Source organism: Mustela nivalis, assembly GCF_964662115.1.
Source record: "Mustela nivalis genome assembly, chromosome: 17".
Taxonomy (NCBI): domain Eukaryota; kingdom Metazoa; phylum Chordata; class Mammalia; order Carnivora; family Mustelidae; genus Mustela; species Mustela nivalis.
The window spans coordinates 57,919,958-57,942,917 of NC_139036.1; the positions used below are offsets into that span (position 1 = coordinate 57,919,958).

The following is a 22,960-nucleotide window of genomic DNA, read 5'->3' on the forward strand; positions in this document are numbered from 1 at the left end:
TGCGACCGGCTGGACTGAGAAAGGCCCCCGGCCCCTCCCCCAGGGGCTCACTTCCAGGGGCCCATGGCTGCGTGAAGTCTGTCCATCTGGGAATGCAGTCCGTGGCATGAAAGCCAGCTCCTCTCCCGTTCCGAACTCCCCAAGAGGGTGGGGCAGCGGCCCTGGGCCCCCCTTCCTCGCTGACATGTGGGGATCCCCGTGGGTGGGCTCCTGACCTTGGCCTCAACCGGATCCTACTCTCTGGAGACCAGCCAGGCCCCGAGCTGCTGCATCTCCCACTGTTTGCCCTGGAGCTTTCCCTGAGTCTGTCACCACCTGGCCTTATACTTCCGGGGCCCTCCTCTTTCTGGGCCTGGGGGACAGTGGTCCTGCTCAGGCTTTCTCGGGGTTCTCAGTGGCCAGGACTCAGGGCCGGGTCGTGGGGCTCTGGTCTTTCTCTCCTCTCTGCAAGGGCCTTCCTGCATTCTTAATGTGTGTCCCAGAGGCCCTGTCCTGAGGGACCGTGGGTCCCCAAGGACACGCCCGCAAAGAGCCTGCCAAGGGCATGGGTGGGGCTGTGCCAGCACCCTCGCCTAGGCTGGCCCTCTCCACAGTGGATGCGTGCCCGCTGGACCTCTGACCCCTGCTATGCCTTCTTTGGGGTGGACGGCACCGAGTGCTCCTTCCTCATCTACCTCAGTGAGGTTGAGTGGTTCTGCCCCCCGCTGCCCTGGAGGAACCAGACGGCTGCCCAGATGGCCCCCAAGCCCCTCCCCAAAGTCCAGGTAGGCCTGGGAAGTGGGTAGGCCTGTGAAGGCTGGTGGACAGGTCAACAGGCCTGCTTGGGTGGGACATCCTTAAGGGACAACAGGAGGAGCTCTTAGACCCCGGTAAAATGAGGCCGGCCAGCCGTGCCTGGTGGGGGGGTGCGTCCCAGCCTGCCAGCCTTCTGGGGATGCTGCAAAGCTTGGCCAGCTTAAGGGCCAAGCTGGGGCCCTGGAGGCACCGCTAAACAGGCTAGGATAATAGTAACAATAGTGTCGCTCCTGGAAGGCTTCCAGATGCTTTATCTGTACTGAAAGTGCCCAGCAGTCCCTTATGCAACCACACTGAACAGGTGGCAGGTCTGAGGTCTGAGGTCTGGGGAGTGCAGTTAGTTCAAGGCGTCCTGTTACTCCAGCTCCACTGAAAGGTGGCCCGGCCTCCCTGCTGTCCGAGGGCCAGCTCTGACCACCACCCTTGCTGTCTCTATGTAGCAGCTGAGATGCCTGGGGACTGTCATTACTGGCCACCCCCAAAGGGCTCGGGACAGGAGGATGACCAGAGCTGGACTGGGACAGACCGGCTTGGCCGGGCGGCTAGTGTTGGGTGGTGAGAGCAGGGCTCCCCAACTGTGGGGGTCTGTGGGCCTTTATAAATGGCAGGAGAAGCTAGAGTAGGCCGCACCCTCCCGGGAGCGTGCCAGCCCCTGTTCCCAGAGCAGCAGGTGATGGGGGTGTTGTGGCTTTGGGTCTGAGGGCTGAAGAACCCAGGTCTGGGCCCCCCTCCAGGCAGTTTTCCGGAGCAACCTGTCCCACCTCCTGGAGCTGATGGGCAGTGGGAAGGAGTCTCTAATCTTCATGAAGAAACGGACCAAGCGGCTCACGGCCCAGTGGGCGCTGGCTGCCCAGCGGCTGGCACGGAAGCTGGGAAGCGTCTGGAGGGACCAGAAGCAGGTACTGCTTCTCTGTGCATTCAGGGAGCCTCACTCAGAGAGCTTAGAGTGAGTTCAGGGCCCCAGGCCTTCAAGCGAGCACCAGGTCTGCCCTTGAAAAGGTTTTATTGAGTTTGAGTTTCAGCTGGGGTGAGGGAGGCAGAGTCAGGATAGATGCATGTGGTGGCCCCTGGCCCTTTTTAGGTTTGGGGTAGAATGACAAACCCTCCCCTCCACCACGTAGGAGTTCTGCATTCTGTAGACATCTTGTTCTTTTCAGGCAGAAAAGTCATGTCATTTGCCTGGGATATTGGGAATAACAGAGCCTGTTTGGGGGGGTTTGCAGGTCCGTCCATCCACCTGTCCAGCCACCCAACCCTCCATCTACCCATGTATTCCTCCACATTCATCCATCCGATAAATGTTCACCTGACTCTCACATCACCCTGTTTATTTCTTTCAGAGTCCCTATCATTTCATGAAACTATCTCTTGTCTGTGTTTACTGTTGTCTACCTCTTCCATCTGGAACGTAAGCGCCTTGAGGGCGGGATGTGACCATCTTGTTCACTTTGACCCCCATCGCCCAGTATGGTCACTCTGCCTCTTGGTTCCCCTGCTGGTGCCAGGAAGCGTCTGCCCAGGCACAGCCTGGAGACAGTGACCACTGCTGGCTGGGTCCCCCTGGGGGTGGCAGGGCAATGCTGCTGCTCCTTCACGCTGACCCTGTGTTTTCCCCAGATCCTTGTTCACATCGGCTTCCTGACGGAGGAGTCTGGTGATGTGTTCAGCCCAAGGGTGCTAAAGGGCGGGCCACTGGGAGAGATGGTGCAGTGGGCAGACATCTTGGCCACTCTCTACGTCCTGGGCCATGGCCTGCGGATCACAGTGTCCCTGAAGGAGCTGCAGAGGTGAGTGCCGGGGGAGGGAAGGAAAGGAAGGGGGACCTGTCCTCCGGGAGCCCCTGTTCCACCCGCAGGTCCCTGGGAGGCTTCCTAGTGTACTGGGGATAGTGACATTCCTCTTTCCCTTCTCCTCCATGTTGATGCCTCGTCGTGTTTGGGAGGCACCAAGGAAGCATGTTTGCCCAGCGCTGTTCAAAGGTCCTTTTCTCCACTTGGGCGAATAGGTGCCCCAGTGTTTGCACTCAGGGGCTGACAAATACTGGTTTGTGGAATGGAGCCATGTCATGTAGAAGGCGTCCTCTCTGTCATCTCGGTGGGCGTGGTACAGCCTCGGGGTTTCCCTCTTAAAATCGGCTCCTTCCTGGACCTATTTTGGGAGCTGATAAGACTTGGGGGGTGGTGAAGTGGGCTGTAATGCCTGTCCCATCCCCGAAACTTGCCTTTCCAGAGTCCCCCTGATGTTCTTGGGGGTAGGAGATGGTGATGAGGGGGGTAGGATTGTGTGTGGGGTGTGGGTGTGGGTGTGGGTGTGTTTTACATACTCAGGTATCCATAAACAGTATATGGTTTTGTTTCATTTTGGTTTGCTTTGAGCTTTGTATAAATGGCACCTGCTGTATGTGATGTTTGAGACATGCTTTCTTCACCCATTCCTACATTTCAGAGTTTCATTCTTGTTGTTCATGTAATTCTTTTATTCATTTTCACTGCTGTTTGAGATTTCATTATTTGGATGGTCCATCATTATTTTTCAGTTTTTCCTGACTGTGTATATTTCCCCCGTGCTTTTTGTAAGTTATTTTGAGTGATGCTGTGGTAGACACGCCTGTACATGGGGTTACCTGTGTTATAATTTCTCTTGGGTAGAGACTGAGTTGCTCTTCAGTATAGACTAAGTTACCAAATTCTGGGACTAATGGTGTGTGAAAATCCAGCTTTATAAGATAATGCTAATTGTTTGCCAGAGTCACAGCACCAATTTAGCCTCACCACTTGGAGGTTCCCAGTGGCTATGTTGTCTCCCACATGTAGGATCATTATACTTCTTAACTGAAGGTGTCAAGTCATGTCATGATCTGTTATATTCTGAACTTGCATTTCCCTGACAGCTAGTGAGGCCGAGCAGTCTGCCATATACTTGTCCTTTACTCTTGATGAAATGCCCATTCATGTCCTTTGCCCACCTTTCTGCTGGGTGGTTTGTTTTTCTTGTTGAGTTGTAGGTGTTCTTTATATACAAATGGTTATAAGCCCCATGCAACTTTTACCTGTTTAAGAATCTTCTCCTAATTTGTGGCTTGTCTTTGTTTTCCAGCCCCCGCCAACCAAGGAATAGAAGGCCTTAATTTAATGTAATCAAAGTTATTGATCTTTTTCTTTTTCTTTTTCTTCATGGTTAGGGGTTTGTGCTTTGTGTTTTACCGCCTCTTTCTCATTGGGCATGACTAAGGAAGGCCCCAGAATTGTCACCTACAAGTTGACTTTTCTTCATCAGTCCATTAACTTACTCTAAGGGTGGATTTCAAGCTAAAATGTGATTCTTGTCCAGAGCCCACCCATCATCTTGATGGTCTATTGGTTCTAGATGTCTCTCTCTGATCAGCATTTTGTCCTGGCCACAAATGCTAATGCTCTGTAGCATAGGAATGTTGGAGAGAAGAGGATGTTGGTGGGGACAAAGCCATTGACAACTTGGTCTTGGGCAGCTACTCAGCCTCTGCAGTTTCCCCCTGCGAGTTGGAGTCTGCCAGTAACTCGAGTGGTGCTTCTCATGACCTCCATCAGAAGGCAGTACTAGGACCCACTGTATTGCATTAGGGGAGGCCGCTAAATGACCTTATGGTTTGAAGATTTTTATTCCTGTGGCTTGCAATTCACACCACTGGAGCCCTTCTTTTAGGTTGATGCACTTCTCCAGTAGAACTAGGAAAGTTGCAAAGTGTCTTCAGAGAGGAACAGTGTATATAGAGGATCCACTTTGAAGGGGGCAAAGGCGACAGGGACTAACAAGGGGGCTGCTCCATTGCAGCAGTGTTGGGAAGCACAATCCCAGGTTGGGGGCAGCAGGTTCTGGGGGACGAGGTGATACCTGGGAATAGCAACTGCCCGTGGCGGGTCCTGCAAAATCTGGCTGAAAGGCCCCTCCCTGAGTGGGAAGGAACTGGGCAGGGCGCTGTCCCCATGTGCTGGTGCTGAACCTGTAGATGAGCAGCTCAGCGTTGGGAGAGGGAACCTGCATGTCCCTTGCTCTGGGTCTTACCCTGGTGGCATTTTGTCCTCAGACCAAGCTTTTCACATTGTGCAGGCCACATCAGAGCTGAGTGTGCCCACTCGTCACCCGCCAGCACACACTGCTGCTCTCCCCCAGCTCCCTCTGAACAGAGGATGCAGATGCACCAACACTGTGGAGCAGAATGCTGCCAGTGTTTGCAAATGATGAAAAGAAGCATCTTTGCCTGGCCTTGAAGCTTCCTACAGGAAAGTCAGATAGGGTGGGGGTGAGGAGGAGGAAAGAGAAGAGGGACCAGTGTCGGGGAAGTCAAAGAAGTCTTGGGCAGTTTGTGGATGGCACAGTCAGGGGCTGTGGGTAGCCATGAACCAGACCTGCCTAGGGCAGAGCAGCAAGCAAGGGTCCAGGGGCACATGTCCTCTAGGTCACCAGAGCCCCCAGGATGCAGTGGGAAGACTCCTGGGGGGTTAGGGCTGTCTGGACTCCTCATCCCAGGCTCTGCCATACACAAAGACCCCCATGAGTGTGGAGCATCTTATCGGCACTGCTGACACCTTGACCTGCCTTAAGGTTAGAGGAAATCATGCTTGTCCATCAGCGTTCAGCTTGATTGCTCCCTGCTGGCCATGCATCTTCTGGGCCCAGAGACGTGAGAACTTCCTTCCTTCACTGCTCCCTGAGGGAAGGCCTCTCCCACGCATTTGTGACAGCCCAACAACCACACGGACAGAACCGTCCCTCTGTGAGAGCAGGTTTTCGACAAGTCTCCTGAAGAGATGGGAATTAACTCAGTTTCCCAGCTTCCCAACCCATGCTGGGGTGTCTCCTGTTTCGGCTTTCACTGCAGGTCCTTCCCTGCCAAGGGCACTTCCTCCTCTGGCCATTTCTGGGGTGTGGCCCCGAGCTTGTGTTTACTGAGGCAGCCATTGCTCATAACGGGGCCAGAGCAGTGAGGATGGGGGTCACTGCACCCACGAGGTCTCAAGAGCGAGGCCCTTGTGGAAAGGACCAAGATCTGAAATCCCTCTTGCTGCTTTTCTTTTACTGAACACACGGGTACCCACATATACACATGTGTGCATGCCCCCATGTATGACCACACATGCACACCCACGCACCTGTGCACAGCTCATGCACGCACACACACGTGCATCCCTGTGCACAGGCCTACACCACCACACAAAGGCCAGCACACACTCACACACTCACACACCCACAGAGACTCCATATCTTCCCGCCAACATGTCACTTCATGCCAGGCTCACACAGATCTGAAATGCCCAGAAGCAGGGGCTCCGGGGAGACGTTACCTCATCTCTGACTTGCGCTCTCACATGGGCAGGCCCCGGGCTGTGTCCGGACAGCTCCATCCTTGGTCCCCGGTGGGGTGTAAGTGCGGGCAAATTGCTCTTGCTCAGACAGGGCAGGGGTGTTGTAAACAGCCCACAGACCTCAGGGAACAGCCTCCTGAAGGGGCTTTCTAAATCTCTTATCAGAAACAATTTCAAGACAACTAAAAAATAAAAACAAAAGAGAAACCACCTTCCCCAGGAGACATAATACAGTTGTGTCTACAAAATTAACAGCATCTGCTGTGGTTGGGATACATTTCAGGTGGGGATTCTTACCCCTTCCCCTCATCCCTCCAGCTGCAGAGCAGCCTTAGAAAACTTACTGACACTGGGGCCCACCCTTGGTGTCTCTGTTTAACTGGTCTGCAGTGGGGGCCCAAGTATCCAATTCTCAAAGCTCCCCATGTGATCTAATGAGCAGTGAAGGTTGACAAGTGGAAAAGTTGGGGCTGTGGCCTTTCTAAGTCTCCCCTGGGATCCCCCACCCCCAGCGTCTGGGCTGCTGTGGGGTCGGGACATCGGCCTTCTTGGCTTGTTTACAAGAGCTGTCGTCTGTGTCTCTAGTGCAGGTCCTGAGTGCAGGATTGGGGCCTGGGGTTAAGGCTCAGGTCCCTAGAAGACTCGTAGAAAGCGTGTGTAGATTCCTCCCAAGCGTGCATTTGCATACCTGAAAGCCCCCACGATCCCCTCGGTTGCAGGGGTGGGCTGAGGAGGCACCCCGTGCAAGTGGCCCAGATAGTGGGCCTCTCATGCCTCACCCAGGGCATCAGGTGGGAACCTGCTGACCCGGAATGCACTGTGTCCCATGCCCTTTCTCGGATGTCCTTCTCCCCTGTGACAGATGGAGGCCAGGGCTGTGAGCTCCTCAGGCTCCTTCTGCCAGGACCAGCCCAACGCTGTCTAAATGCAGCTGAGATTTCGACACAGTTGTGTATCAGTTAGCTAGGGCCGCTGCGATGAAGCACCGCACACAGGTCTGACACACTCTGGTCTCACAGTCTGGGGGCTGGAGGTTCAAGGTCAAGGTGTCAGCAGGGTTGTCCTCCCGAGGCGGTGAGGGAGGGTCTGTCACAGACTCTTCCATGGCTTCTGGTGGTTTGCTGGTGACCTTTGGCGCTCACTGGCTTGTGAAGCGTCATCCCTATCTCTGCCTTCGTCTTCACGTGGCCTTTTCTCCGTGTACGTGTGTAGCCAACTCTCCTCTTACGCGCATGTGGGTCGTAATGGATCAGGTCATTAGACCTTATTTCAATCTGATTGCCTCTTTAACAGCCCTGTCTCCAGATAAAGACACTCCTGAGACACTAGGCGTTAGGACTCTTGACATGAATTCTGGGGGACACAAAGCACCTTACAAAAAGAGAGTGACCTTCTGAGCTTGCAAAGGGGTCACGGGCAGAAATCCCGCTGAGCACTCATCGCGTTGCTGTGGGCTCTGCAGGAAGAAGAGAATCATCCCGGAGCCCCCATCCCAGCCTTAGGAAGCCGTTTCCTGCGGGCAGCACCAGGTTAACTGGAAAATAGGTCAATGAGACATGAAGGCGAGCCCAGTTCCGAGTCGCAGCGTGGCTTCCGTGACAAGCCTCTCCCTGGTCTGGCTAAATGACCTGTACAGGGGAAGGCAGCGGGACGGAGATGCTGCCGCTCGGACGTGTGCTGTCGTTTGTCACAGATGTTCACGGCAGATGTCTCTGCCACTGACTAAGCAACAAGGCTGGACGCATGAGCCGCTTTTCTCTGTTCCTCGTGTTCTGGTGTTTTAATTAACCAGCTCACTGGAGTGATGTTTGGGACAATGCACAGAGCCCCCATCTGGCTTTGCTGCTGCTGCAAGGTGTTTCGGCGAGAGCAATGCGCTCAGTGACGGGACTGCAGGGGCGGGGCTGCAGGGGGCGGGGCTGGGGGGCGGGCAGTCACAGCCCTGCCCCGCCCACCGCACTCGCTGGGGGAAGGGGAGGCTCGGCAGGAGCCCCTGTCGGCTGCTCCCCTACTGGGTCCTCTGAATGCCCATCCACAGTGGGCATTTTAAATGAAGCCTTTCCCTTCCTGCCTGGCCAGAACCAGCGGTGCTCATTAATTTTATTTGCATAATTTCAAGCATCATTACTAGTACATGGCATGAGGAAAAAATTACTGAGTTCTTCCTCCATCCATGAGTGAAATTGGGTTTAGTAGAAAATTAGTTGACTTAACTGGCAATGATGAAAGCTTGAGAGGAGGATGTTTAAATAAGAGGACGAGGAGGGAAAACTCGTGCCTGTCAGCATGGGGACCGGGTAGAAATCGGTCCTCTGGCCTTTTGATGCGATCAGTGTTGTTTGTCCGAGGGAAATACTGGGGAGGGTCCCTGGGGAATGAGGGAGGCGGGGATCGCATCCCTGTCTTCTGTGCAGCCCAGCCCTCTGAGAGCCAGGCCGGGGGCCCTCAGGGTGCCACTGGCTGGGACTGGCTTAGACCGGCCTGAACCAGGCTCCAAGCCCTCCTGGCTACTCCCCAGTCTCCTCTTCCAGGACCTTTTTCTCCAGGAGGGCTTGGAGCCATGGGCACCAATGGAGACGACGCTTCTAGAAGGCGAGTGTGGTTGTGATGTCAGTTGCTGACCAGAAGCAAGAAGGGGACTGAAAACTGCCCAGCGAATTAGGCCACGTGGAAGTCATTGTTGACCCTAGAAAGACCCATCTTGGCTGAGTTGTAGGGACACACACCAGAGATGGGTGGGTTGTGGGCTGAGGGGGAGGCCAGCTCCATCGGTAGTAGCAGGGCCTCTGAGGTAGGAGCAAAGCTGATGAGAGGCCTCTGCCTCGGCCTCGGGGGAACCTGGCTGTGAGGGGAGCAGAGGCCTGGAGGCAGGTGACAGGAGAAGCACAGGGCAAAGTTGTGTGATTTATCGTCTCAGGGTTGTGGACCCCAGATGCCTGCCTTGGCTTGCTGCTCTGGCTGCAGCGGTTCGGAGAGCCTGCGGGCGCCACACCTCTCCTAGCTTCTCACGGGGGGGGGGGGGGGGGGCTTGAGGAGGGGGCCACCGTCCCCCCTGTGTGTCTGTCTCGGTGTCTAATCCCTCCCACGTGGGGACACCCCCATGCTGGATTAGAACCCGCCCTAAATGACCTCATCCTAACTTCATCATCTGCAAAGACCTTCTTTCCAAGTAAGGTCACACTCCCAGGTGCTGTGGTCAGGACTTGGGGGTGGGGGACTCAGTTCTTGTTTACCTTTCAAGGTGGGAGAGTGCGGGGGCATGTTTACATGCTCGCGGGAAGGAGCCGGAGAAGGGAGCTGCTGAGGTTTCAGAACTGGGGTAGCGTGATGCCTGGCAGCCGCAGAGGACAAGGAACAGAGCCCTGTGCGGGTGTGGCAGGTGCCCAGCATCTGCAGGGAGTGAGGCGGAGGGCGGAGACAAGACAGACACAGCCCCGGGCTTCCACCCGGATTTGTAGTGTGTCACCCATTGGGCGGGGGGAGAATTGAACCAGGTATGGCAAAACGGTAAGATTTGACAAGGCTGGGAAGTGGACTACGAGGTATTCATTTATCATTATATTATTTTCCGTAATTTTCTGGGTGCTCTTAACATTTTATAACATATGAAGTACACGGATGAGGAGAAGGGAGGATGAGCCCATCCAGCATGTTTTGGTGCTTTGCTGACTCTGCAAACAGTGGGTTGGTGTCCCTGCCACACATCCCAGCCACCCATTCCAAGCAGCAGCAGGAGAGGCAAATGCTTAATTTATGCTAAAAAAAAATCTCTCTGCCCCCTCACCCGACTCCTTTTTTCCTCTTCTTCCTTGGAATCCAAGGAGGTGCTTTAATCTCCTGTGTAGTGGCATCAGGGTCTGCATTGCTGAACGCCACGGAAGGTGGGGGACCTCTGCGGTGGGCCCCCCCGCACCGTGCTGGCCTCTCCCCCATGCTGCGCTGAGCCACAGGGAGCAGGAATCTGTTTGTGACAAGTCTGACCAAAGCTTGACATTGGCCAGCAGATGGGACTGTACTGATGCCGCGGCCCGGGCACCATTCCCAGCTCCGGCCTGGTCCACACCGGGGCCAGAAGGCTGCAGAGGAAAAGATGTTTAAAGGAGACCCAGGTGGGGTGGGCAGGACCGTGGGGAGTGAGGGAAGAAACGAGGCACAAGCAGCCTTCTGAGGCCCTTGAAGGTAACAAGGTGGGATTTGTCCTGGGAGGAAGCAAGAACCTGTCTCCAAGGCCTGGGGGCGATGGGTTCCCACGATGGGGGTGGGGTCCAGTGTTCGTCAGTCTTTGCTGACAAGGGGAGATCGTGTCAGGCGGCGGCTCGTGGGTGGACAGTGGGATGGGCTTCCTGGAGCCTGAAGCCCCAGCAGAATGGGCAAAGCCCGGCCGCTTGGCCCCAGATGGACTGGCCTGGGGCTTATTTATTTCGGGGAAGTTGGCAGAGGCACAGGGTGGTACCCGTGAGCCCCCAGGGCTCCTTCCATCCCTCTCTGAACTCCTAAAGGGGCTTTGGTGAAAGGAAGGTCTTTTCCTGGGAGCCAGACCCCTCTTTCCTAAGCTTTCCCCCAGAGGCCCCTGGGCCCCCCGAAGTAGGTGTCCAGCACCCCAGCTCTGTGTCTCTCAGCCCACATCTCCCACGGGCCGTGTTCTAGTGGCATCGAGAGCAGCACCTTCCCCTTCTTGGGCCCTCCAGGAGGAAGGTTTGTGTGAAACTGGATAGAATCGGGAGAGCCGCTGGGGCTGAGAATCACCTGAGGACCTGGAAATTAATATCTCCATGCCCAGGCCCCAGCGGAGTGACGAGGCAGCCCCTCCGGGCCGGCCTGGGCATCGGAAGCCATCAGCTCTCTGGATGGTAACCTGCGCCGGCCAGCTACCTTTAAGGCGTAGCTTAGATGACAGAAGCTTGCTTTGCGCTCAGGCTTCCCTTCCCTGGATATTCGTTATGTAAATTGGGGCCAGTCTGCAAGGAAGGAGGCCGGGAACAGCCAAAGGGATGTGTTCCTGTTTCTCTGACCACATCCTCGCTGTGCCGCTGTGCCGGCAGCTGGAGGGAATCTGGGGTTTCATCCAGCTCTCCTGGGAGCGGCGGCCCTATTCTTAGACCTGAGTTTGCTTTGTAGGAAGGAATGCTGGGGAAGAAAGTGTCAGCTTTGGACACTGGTCCCAGTGTAGGCTGGGAGGGAGGCTGCTCCTTGTGTTTCTCTCTTAGAAACCTCCGGCCCTTGCTCCTTTGTGGCATTTGACCATGGAGCACATTCTGGCTGCTGGAGAGCAAGAGTGCATCGAGGGGAGGCAAGAAACCGCTGCAGGACAGCGGGGTTCCTCTCTCTCTGGTGATCCCGGCTGCTCTTCCGGAGCATTTCCTGAGATGCCCAGTTAGCTCTCTGGGCCTCTTTCTTTCTGTGCCCTTTGCTCTTGGGCAGAGGCAGGGTCTGCTCCAGAAACAGGCCATGGGAGAGAGATGGGCGCAATTTCCGTGCTCAGGAGATGCGTGCTGGACAGGGTCGGAGGGATAACGGGCGCCCGCGGAGGCCGAAACGTCCTGGGCTGCTGCAGCCAGTGTGCTCCCAGCAATGAGATGGGCCGAGGAAAGCAGAGGACCCCAGTATGCCCTTAGCACCTGGAGCCAAGGATCTCTGAGCACTTGGTGAGAATTCTTTTTAATTAGGTCCTTCCCACACAGAGTGGAGAGGGAGGGAGAGAGAGAATAATTTGTTCCAGAATTTGAGCACTACCTGGAGAGATTATTTCCAGCCACAGACCAAAGGTACAGGGAGAAATAGAATCAGAGCATTTTTAGCCTGGAAGGGACCATGGAGATGCGTCCGAGCGTCATGTTATGGGAGTGGAGGCGGACACCAGAACAGTCTGACGTCTGGCCAAGGCCACCCAGCAAGTTCGTGCTGGAGCCCAGGAGTGATTTCCGTTGTGCCAAAACCCAGCATTTTGATTCCCTGCTTAGGATTCTTTTTCTTTTTTCTTTGACAATTTATTTATTTATGTTAGAGCCAGCGAGCAGGGGGAAGAGCAGAGGGAGAGAGAGAATCCCAAGCAGGCTCCCTGCTGAGCATAGAGCCCAATGCGGCGTTTGATCTCACAACCCTGAGATCATGACCTGAGCCGAAATCAAGAGTCGGACATTCGTTCAACTGACTGAGCAGCCCAGGGGGCTCTGAAGAATTTTTTTTTTCTTTCAATTGATCACAGACTGTGGTTTTCCCTCCTCGTCCCATCTACCCATCCTACCTTTTGATCTTTTAGCAAAGAGTATCTGAGTTTCCCCGTCTCTGGCTATGTGCTGGGCCCCCTACATTCTGGCCAGCTGGGAGTCCAGGGGCTCCTTAGGGACACGGCATGTCCTGTGGGACGGGGCACGGGCCCCTGCGTGTGAACAGTTTGGCTTTTTAAAATATATATAGTCAAAATACACATAACAAAATTTACTCTCCTAACCACGTTTACGTGTACGGTTCAGTGGTATCAAGTACATTCACGAGGCTGTGCAGCCAGCGCGATCATCCCTCTCCCGGACTTTCTCCTCCTCCTACACTGGAACTCTGTCCCCCTTAAACATGAACCCCCCAATGCCCCTCACCCCAGGGTGCTTGCTGTGGGTGCATTTTGGGGTTGGGTGTGGCGGACCCATGATAACCAGGTGTGTTGTAGAAAAGCCCGGTTTCCCGAGGTCACCCCCCTCCCCTACCCCTTTCATCCTATATTCAGGCTCCCGCGCAGGTGGCCTGGGGACATTTAGAGATACATTCCAGCCACTCAGTTTGGCAATTCCACGTAGACCCCCATCCTTCCCAAGCACGGTGTAGGGTAGTGGGCGGCGCCAGGTGGATGCGTGTGAGGTCCCCGCCTGGCGAGCCGCTGGTTCTCCCTGCCACACTCACCCACCCGGTGGCCCTGTGGTGTGCTGGGGCTGGGGAGGCCCCCCGATGTCCCCTCTGCCCCCAACCCAGCCCTGGGCGAAGAGTCCAAAGGGGAATGAGGAACTTGGCATTGGAAAGAAGGAACCATCCAGAGGGGACCTCTTGAGACGTCCGCACAGAAGGCGGACATGTCCAGCCGAGCCTTCCATGGGCACCCTTGGCTGAAGGCTGTCGGGAGACGGCGTTTTTTAGCTCATGTTGCGGCTGCAGCCAACCACTCAGCATAAAATGGCCCGTAAATGCGAGCTGAAATCACCAGTGAGGAAACCACATTCCCCTCCTCGCGGCCGACCCTGTCCGCCACCCTCCCAGCAGGCTCCGCGTCCCTGTGACCAGAGGGATGCGGCGGCTGCGGGTGCTTCTCCCCACTGACGTCGCCTTAAATGGAAAACCCTAGTTTTCTAGAGCTGGGTACCCCAGGCGCCCCCTCCCTAACTCTCCCTGGGAAGGGTGCTGTGTTCTGTCTCCTCTCCTTCCTGCGGGATGGCTTTGCAGGGCAAGCGGGAGCACTGGTGTCCCTGTCCCGAGGTGTCCCAGGAGACTGCCCCCCACCCCCGAAGAGCCAAGAGCTGAGACAGCCATCAGCCTTGAGCATCCCTTACCCGCTGTCTCTCTCTGGATATGCTGCCCTTGGCCACATCGTCCGCCTTTAACCAGTCCTTCCTAAGGGGGTTCATCTGCTTTGTTGGTTTGTTCATTCATTTCTGAACACAGCAGGTGTTTGTTGGGACAAGTCGTGTCCCAACCCTGGCCTTTCAAAGATGCCCTGGCCCTGTCCTCATGGGCCCCCAGTGGTAAGGGGGTGACTCTGGACGGTGCAGGGTGGGGGCTGAAGCAAGCGGTGGGTGAGCGCAGGGGCTGCATGTCTCTCTGCCCAGGAGACCAAGGAAGGCTTCCCAGAGGAGGAAGCAAGATCCAGGAGGTGCGGAGTCATCTGAGAGGGATTAAAACCACGTTTACGTTGTGGAAAGGTCTCTCTAGGAAAGAGACAAAACTGGAGGGACACAGAGCAGAGAGGAAATTATCTCAAGATTCGAGGTGACAGATGACAGGACCTTACGTGAGGGGGATGTGTGCGCAGGTGGCGTGGGGGGAGGGGGTCAGGAAGGAGTGGCCGGGCCCAGAGGGTCAGGAGGCAGAACGGATGACAAGAGGAAATGATATTTAGTGGGACTTTCACTCACCTTGCCTCAGTCGATCCTACCGGGAACCCTTTGCAGGAGCCGTTTTTATTGGTCTGTGGCTGAGGAGGAAGATGAAACTCCAGGAAGCTTGTGAGCCCTCAGGGGTTAGCCACAGATCTGGGACCGCAGCCCAGGCTCTGCTGGCAGCTGGGGCTCGGATTCCGGGGATGGCACTAAGGTCCCACCACCCACCGTCCCACTGTCTGCCGCCTGGCCAGCCCAGGGAAGCAGGAGAGCCTAGCGGACGGGAGTGCGGGCTCCGGAGCCCGGCTGCCTGGTTTCCAGTCCCCGCTCCGCGGCTTCCTGGCTGTGCAATCCTGGTAAATTACCAACTCTCTGTTCCCTCGTCTGGAAAGAGTGGAACAGGATAAGAATGGGTCTCATCTTATAGGGTGGTCGCTCAGATGGAAGGATTGAACGAGTTACTAAACCGAAAGCCTGTAGCCTGGCTCCCGGGTTCAACATTTTAGCCCCCAGGGTGGCGAAGATGATGGCAGATACTTTAGAACATCTGGGCAGACTCTGTCCCAGGCGAGAGCTGCTCGTCTGGCCTCTCAGTGGTCCTGGGGTTTGGGGCAGAGGCCAGGGCTGTGGGCAGTAACGGAGCAGCAGGAGGAAGCCTGCACGATATTGTCGGCACCACACCAGGACACGTGGCCTGACATGTAACGTGGGAAAGTAGGCCTGTTTCCGTGCAGGTGGCAGCAAGCGGACCCACCTAATGGCTGGTGCTTTCGGAATTGTTGGCCAGTTTTCCCAGGCCCCAGTTCCCCGTGGGAGGGGCAGCCACCGCCCTCCTGGTTCCTGCAAGGAAGGGACAGCGAATCATTTGTCCTTCTGCCCATGGCTCTCCGTTGAGTGGGGAGAAGGGGATAGTGTCTGTCTATAACCGGAGCTTTTGTAGCTCAGAGCAAAAATGTGGCTTCTTTGTAGGGCATCAGCCTTACCAGAGGAGTTTGTGGGGGCGAGAGAAAGCCCAGGCTCGAATACGGATGTAGGGCTGTCCTACAGAGTAGAAGGCAAAGTCTGTTCCACTTGAAAATGCCACCACATATTTCATGAGTCTCCAGGCTGTGGGAGCGGTTTCCTGTGGTGGCTCCAGACCCCTGCGGTCTGCTCATTCTCCTTTGCTTTCTGGGTATTTCCACAGGGAAAAAAAAAAAAAAAAAAAATTCTCACGAAGCCTGCCCTGCCTTCGAAGTCCTGGTTTTGAGCCTCCCGTGGGGTGGTCTGGTTGGAGAGAGGGGATGTATGAGAGCTGGACGGGCTGGGAGGGCGCCCTTGGCCAGTGTTCTCTACACAGATGAGAAATGGGAGACTCTGGTTATTAGGATTTTTCATTCTCCTCTAGGTACTTAGCAGCCAAGGTTCTAACATGGCGGGGGGAGCTGGGTTGAGTCTGGGGTACGCTGGCTGGTGGGGAACAGGCACAGGGACAGCCCCTGCCCCCTGTACCCTTCAAGGGCACAGACCCTTGATACCTCAGTCCCCATCACACATCACATGCAGCCTCCCCTGCCGTCTTTCCATCATAGCCTTGCCATCCGGTTCCCATAAACTTCGCTGTGCTCGGGGGACAGTGTGTGCAGCGCCCCCCGCCCCAGCCCCTGGTCATGACCTGCAGAGCGTGAGCAAACAGAGCACATAGACGTCCAGGCTGGTAGTTTTCCACCTGGCTTGAACGGGCTCCAGGAGCCCAAGATGTGACCCAGGCAGCTTACCCATCGTGGCCCTTTGCTGTTGATGAGCCCATGATTTTGTCCGAGCTCCTCACCTACCCGGCCTGAGTCTGCTCTTCACATGGATCCTGAAGGGGCTCACTGGGAGGTCTCTGGGACGCCGTCCAGCGCAGGCATCTGGACCACGAATCCAAGGGAGATAAGAACTCAGGGGAGGTGGGTGGCTGCTGTGGGGTCCCGAAAGAAAGGCGGGCTTTTCTACTCCCTGCCCGGCTCAGGGGCTCAGGCAGTCTGAATGCCTCCATCCCCTCAGAAGGGTTGGTTGCTCCGAGCCTGAGTTCCTGGATGGGGGTTATGGCACTGGGTCACCAGAGGAAAACCTTTGCGTACATGGTCTGGCCAGCAGGGTGACCCTGTGGGGCAGGACTGGGCATCTCCCTGGGCCACAAGCCAGTCAGCAGAGCAGAATTTTGTCTTCTGATGCAGGGCTTTCTGCTCCAGACACTGAACCGGCTCTAAGCACCATAGCGAGCATTTATGGCAACTTGGGAACCCTAGATACAGGTGCCCCCACTGGGCGGACCCAGCCCTGCAGGGAGCACGTTTGTGCAAATTTACAGAAGGTGCTCCTTCCACCTGGCAGGTAGCCCAGGCCAGGGGTACAGCTTGGGAAACTAGCCCAGGCTGGATCTCAGTCCTACTTGCTCTTATTGGAGTTTGTTGTGCAGTGAGAAACCTAGGCAACTGGACATGGCCACCCCATTCACTTCCTTTCCAAGTTTGCCAACACTCATGTGTTATCCTCACGTTCCTTTACAGTGCCCCCTCCCCCATGTTTATCCTGGGCTATAAGAACTGGGGTGGCTCCAGGAGCCCCAGACTCAGGGATGGTTGGGGAAGGTGGGTTTCTGCTGTCCTCCTGGGGCTCAGATTCTGAAGGGCTCTTCTCTCAGTAACTTAGGGGTGCCGCCAGGCCGGGGGAACTGCCCGCTCACCATGCCCCTGCCTTTCGACCTCATCTACACCGACTACCATGGCCTCCAGCAGATGAAGCAGCACATGGGACTGTCCTTCAAGAAGTACCGGTAGGAGGGCGTAGGCGGGTGGTGCCCTGCCCCATGTCCATAGGAGGCCTTCCTTCACACCCTGCTGGCTAGCCCCCCGGGATGGGGGAACTGCTTTATCCTAGGTTCTGCGGTGGGGGGGGGGGCAGGAGGCTCTCCCTGCCTCTGTCCCCCCCCCCCCATTAGTGTCCTTCCCCCAAGGAGCTCTGCCTCCTGGCTGGCTCAGAGTGCGAGTCTCTTCAGTGCCCCTCGGTTACAGGGCAGGCTGGGGCGGGGCTCAGAGGTTACCTGGTTGGGCAGGGGTGCAGGGGAACGGCAGGGAAGAGTGGAAGGAATGGGACACTCGACTGGTGTGACCTTGGCTCCTGGGGTCTCAGCACCCCTCCTTTTTCCCCCCTCCCCCCTCCCCGGGTCTGCAGGAAGGCCGGTGCCATCTCTCCCGGTCTCTGCAGTCAGCAGGATGTGGGGTTTAATGTAGCAAAGAGAGCCCTGCTCTTTCCTACATTCGCTCCAGCCCGTGACTACCCTGCACGATTTCATTAGGTAAAAAAATGACCGGCGGTATTCTTGGTTTTATTATTAATGCGTGTTCCTCACGCACGCGGGGCCGCCGCCTCCCATTCCCACCCCTTCTCCAGGGGAATAGTGCTGACCTCAGCAGTCTGTGGACAATTCTGGGTCACCGGGAAGGACGTGAGGCTGCTTGGGGCTGCTTGGGGCGGGGTCTCTTCGAGTCTCCGCCATTCCCTTCGGGCCCCTGCACCCGGGGGTGAGATGGATAGAGGGAGAGGTTTGGGGGCAGAGACAGAGCCTCTGTGCAGCTGGCAAGTGCCTCTGAGGTGGCGGAGCTTTCATCCCAGAGGACACGTCAAAGCACTGCCTGCCCAGAGATGGCAGTGGCTGGTCCCCCAGGGCCCTGCCCTTCTGCGTCGCAGCCCAGATAGGCCAGGGGCATCCTGGAGGTGCCAAGTTCTTGGGCAGGGGGGCTGTGACCTTGAATTACTGCTGCAGCGTGCTCAGGAAAGTGCAAATCCTGAGGTGGCGGGGGACCCCCGCTCCAGGCACTGCCCCCTCCTAGGCACTCTTGGGGCAGCCATAATAATAAGTCTCTGAGTGAGGAGTCCATGGTTCAGGCATCGCCACCCAACCCCAAGACAGCTGAGCTGTTGTCGTCCTCACGTGACAGACGCTGAAGCTGACTCAGAGAGGTTAAGGCACTTGCCTGTGGTCACACAGCTAGGTAGTCTGGGCCCTGGCTCTGACCACACACTGCAGTACCGGGCCTGTGGCTGGCAACCGCGCCCTCGCTGGGGCAACCCAGCCCAGAGACACACGAGAGGTTACTGACCCTGGTTCCTCATGCACCGCCCACCCCCGGGCGGGGAGCAGGTGCCGAATCCGGGTCATTGACACCTTCGGGACAGAGCCCGCATACAACCACGAGGAGTACGCCACGCTGCACGGCTACCGGACCAACTGGGGCTACTGGAACCTCAACCCCAAGCAGTTCATGACCATGTTCCGTGAGTCCTGGCCACAGGGCATGGGTGGGGTCAGAGGCAGACGGTGTGTCCTCGTGGTTCTCAGGTTCTCCCTCAAGCCTGGGAGGAGGCGGAGTCTCCTTGCTTTCCTTCCTGGGCTGGCCCAGGCATCTACCCACTCCAGGAAAGTCTGGCTTGCCCTTCGGCAAGTGTGTGAGCCAGAAAGGAAGTCTCTTGCGGTGTCTGGGGAGCAGCTGGGGTGGTGGGGCTTCCAGCCCGGCTTAGGAGGAACGTGGCGACCTTTCCGCCAATGGAAGGACGTGGCCTTGGCCTCCAGCATCTCACACTGCTCAGAGAGCTCCTGAGTGCACCTTCCAGGACAAAAAGGTTTCGGTGACCTTATAGCAAGAGAGGCCAGAGGTACACTGGAGAGCTCGAGGGAGCAGCAAAGGGGCAGGACGGCCAGGCTCTTCTAAGTGGAGGGAACAGATAAGTGGAGATAGATGCAGAAAGAACTGGAAGGTTCTGGAAATGCACGAGCTCCAGCAGGCACCAACACTGGGGTTGCTGAGGAGTGAGGCTGGGGGCTGGGGCCCCTGCGGAAACCCTCTGACCATGGGCGTCAGGCAAGGAATGCCATTTAGAGCTGAGCTTTAGCTGTTTTTCACGAGTCTCTAAAACGCACACGTGCGCTGACTTGACCCGCACGTGCAGTGCGCTGCAAATGGTTTAATCCTTTCTTGGCAGCCAAGGGTCAGTTCTCGCTCTCTCCGTGGTGCGCGAGCCTGGCCTTTGGGGACAGCAGAGGTGTGCGGAGCCAGGTGCCCTTGCTAAGTGGCCCCTTCTCCTGTCACTGTTTGATGTGGTGCTTTTTCTCCTCGTCAGGAGGCTGTCAGCTGTCACATTTAATTGCCGACAGTATATCTGCCTCCAGCAGCGTCCTGCACATCTAATTTGTGGCTCTTTGAAGGCTCTGGGTCAGAAAGCCAGATAAGCACCTTTTGTTAGGATGTGTCTAAATGAAGCCAACAAAGCAGGGTCCTGAGGAACTTGCTCAGAAGTAAAGAATCTGGTCTTTATTTAGCCTGTCAAATTAATGTGCCTCTGCGGGACGCTTAGGGTCCTGCTTTGTCTTACTCCGCAGGTTCTAGGACCTCTTAGAGGCAGATACCATTTCTGGACCCATAAGTAATGACTTGATTGGATTCCAGAAGGTTGGGGAGGTGGGCAGGTTCTTTGGAGCCCAGGGAAGGCACTGAGTCCCAGAGGACGGAGGTCACATGGCTCTCTGGGGGACCCGACTCTGGAGGGAAGGAGGTGCGGTCAGTTGGGGGGGCGATGCTCCAGGCTATGGAAGCAGCTTATGTGACAGCAGAGAGCAGAGGTGGGCACAGAGCTTGGCAGTTATCCGACTTGCAAGGCGAGCATCGAGCTATGAGGCTGGCAAGAGGGACATGGAGGACCCGGGGCAGAGGGTAGGGGTCTTCGAGCACCAGTTCCTCAATTTATGCCAAATACCATAATTCAAGAATCACTGTAGGTTCTTGAGCTGGGGAATGTCATGGAGGAAAATGGGTTTTTTTGTTTGTTTATTTTTAAGATTTTATTTATCAATTTAAGAGGCAATGGGGGGCGGGGAGGAGCAGAGGAGCAGAGGGAAAGGGACAAGCAGACTCCATGCTGAGCGTGGAACCCGATGCAGGGCTCGATCTCATGACCCTGAGATCACAACCTGAGCTGAAATCTAGAGTCGGATGCTCAACCGACTGAGCCAGCCAAGTGCCCCGAGAGAAAGGTTTTTGAGGCACATTATTCTGGGAGATTACAGATGGCCAAAGGGGCAGTGGTAGAGGTGGGGGACGCAGGAAAAGGGGTAAGAGACTTCTGCAGTAATCTACACTGAGAAAATGAGCACTTACGTGGAGTAGGGCCCACTGGATGTGGAGTTCCAAACTGGCAAACTCCTACTCATCCTCCAAAACCCCAGTCCAAAGATCTCCTTCATTTCCTGCCACTTCCACGGATTCCTTCATTTGCTGTTGCTCCTTCGCCTCTATTTTTATACCTTTTAAATCTAATTCTATAAAGATGTATGTTGAAGTGTGTTAAAGTTATTTGCTTATACGTTAATTCCACCCTGAGATATTATGAACCACTCAAAAGGGGGCACTGATTGATTTACCCTTATCTCCCTGGAACCTATCAGGGTGCTCAGAAAATTTTAATTGATTGAATAAAGTAAAGAAACAGAACAAAAAAGGAAGAGAGAGGCTTGCCAGTTTTAACGATACACAAGTCCAGGAAGGAAGCCATGAGCAGACCTGCTTCCCCGTCTACCCAGTGTGGGCTCTCCTGCGGCCGAGACAGAAGCTCGGGAGCGGAGCCACAGAGGGAGGGCACAGACCCCGTGCAGGGCATTTTCTCATCTAGGGAAAGGGAGGAGAGCCCTCCAGGCAGAGGGAACAGCAGGGGCAAAAACTTGGAGGTAGGGAAGGAAGAATGTGTCCACCCATTCATGAGCTGGTGCACCAGGCTCTCCCCGGTGCTGGGGACACAGAAGTGAGCGAATCAGGGGCCCTGCCCTCCTGGGGCTTATATTCCGACACCAGTGAATGATCAATTAGATATGTGAGACCATGTCTGGCCGGTGAATGGCAGGTGAGGGACAGAGGGTGACAGACCCAGGGAGGACCTCTTGGCAGGACCCTGAAAGCAAGCAATCTGCAGAGGGAGTGCACCCAGCAAGGTCTCAGGAGGGAGGAAGAGAGGCTGTCAGAGGGGCGGTGGGGGCAGATCCTGTAGACTTGCGGGGACCTTAGCTTCTGGGGACCACGGCAGGGTTTTGTGCAGAAGGACCTGGTCTGACCTCAATCTGAAAGCCTTGCCCAGGAGAAAAGGCAAGGCCAAGAGAATGGCAGAAATGGGGGCAGGCGGCAGATCATGGGGGCCAGGACAGAGCGGGTGGTCCCCGGGCCGGGACATCATGATGGGAGAATTCCCACCTGGGTAACACAGGCTCTGCTGATGGGTGTCGGCAGTGAGAGAAGAGGGGAGAAGCCAAAGGCCTGAGCCAGTCTCAGAGGATTCTGATGGAGGCAGGGCCCTGACTGTGCCTGTCTGCTTACAAGCAAGGGGGCCTGATGACCTCCAGGCTTTCCCTCGGCTTGAGGCTTTGTGACAGTCTCTGGGAGCAGGAGATGCCCGGGCTGGGGACACTGAGATGTGAGTTTCCCCCTCCTGTGCCAGCCCCCTGTCCCCATCCCTGCCAAATGGGGCCCCCTCTGACGGGGCCGGTCCAGGGAGACCCGGGGCATGGCCTTGGCTGTGCGGCAGCCCCCTTCCTGACCCCGTGGTCTGGCTGTAGCTCACACCCCGGACAACTCCTTCATGGGTTTCGTGTCGGAGGAGCTCAACGAGACGGAGAAGCAGCTCATCAAAGGCAGCAAGGCCAGCAACATGGCCGTGGTGTACGGCAAGGAAGCGAGTATCTGGAAGGTAAGCACGGGCCCCAGGAGCCCCCACCTCCAAGACCTGGCTCTGTCCACCACCCCCGGCTCCCGATTCCGAAATGTGCCCACTGACGGGTCAGAAAAGAGAGGTCCCTAATTGCCACTGAAGAGACCCAGCCAGGGGGCTGCTAACCTGCCCCCCCCCACCTCTCTGCAACAAGCCCAGATGTCCTTTAGCAAGGACTGTGACCTAATGTGCCACCCTCCCTAGGGCCGCATCGATAAACACTGAGAGCCCGGCAAGGGGGTTGGGCTAGACTTGGGGCCTCTGAGGGCTGAGAGGTAGTGCAGGAGGCAGAACCCCACTTTCGGGGCGGGCTCCCTGGAGAAGCGGTGCCCGTGTGGGAGGTTGTGTGCTCACTGCTCACTGACCTGTTCTCTCTCCTCTTTCCTCTGTGCCTTCCCGGGAACGAGGCAGCTCCAGGTAAGGTGCCTGCTGGCCACGCGCTCCTCCTGCTCCCCTCTGCTCTCGGTAGGCTGTCCCCTGACCCCACGGGCTGCAGGGTGAGGGATGAGAGGTCATTCTCCTGTGAAGCGAAAGGAGCAGGCTGCCGCGGGAGCCCAGGGCACTGGGGAAGGTGTGGCACGGACTGTGTCTGCTTTTACTAGAAGGCTAAGGCACTGCCCCGAGAGAGCGAGAGGTTACAAAGTCTGGGAAGAGAAAGGCTTTATCTCTAGCTCAGGCGTCTCTGTGACAGCCGGGAGCAACACTGTTCTGTAAGAGACCTGAAAGAAAGTCCTTCCAAAAAAAGACATCTTTGCTCTGGTCTTGGCAACTGGAGGAAGTCGGAGGTGGCCGGATGAAAAGGATGAGGGGAACCTCCTGGGACCGAGCACCCCAGTGTTCAGGGGACCAGGTGGCAGAGAAACAGAGGAGGCAGGATGGTGGGGGTCTTCCTGGGAGCAGGAGCTGGGATGAGAGCGAGCATTTGGGTGAACTTTGTGCCAATGGAGGCCTGTCTTATTCTGGGTC

General features: G+C 56.3%; 1 protein-coding gene across 3 annotated transcripts in view; it reads left to right on the forward strand.

Moving 5' to 3' along the window:
* MGAT5B (alpha-1,6-mannosylglycoprotein 6-beta-N-acetylglucosaminyltransferase B) overlaps positions 1–22,960 on the forward strand; it is a 65,080-nt gene that overhangs the window by 25,671 nt on the left and 16,449 nt on the right. For 2 of the 3 annotated variants that reach the window (XM_082705316.1, XM_082705315.1), the window contains 6 exons: positions 594–764; positions 1,530–1,694; positions 2,413–2,582; positions 16,887–17,018; positions 18,387–18,520; positions 21,843–21,973. In XM_082705316.1, coding sequence (XP_082561442.1) covers positions 594–764; positions 1,530–1,694; positions 2,413–2,582; positions 16,887–17,018; positions 18,387–18,520; positions 21,843–21,973 — 903 coding nt within the window. The remainder of the gene's footprint in view (positions 1–593; positions 765–1,529; positions 1,695–2,412; positions 2,583–16,886; positions 17,019–18,386; positions 18,521–21,842; positions 21,974–22,960) is intronic. The other variant, XM_082705317.1, reaches the window with a different exon arrangement.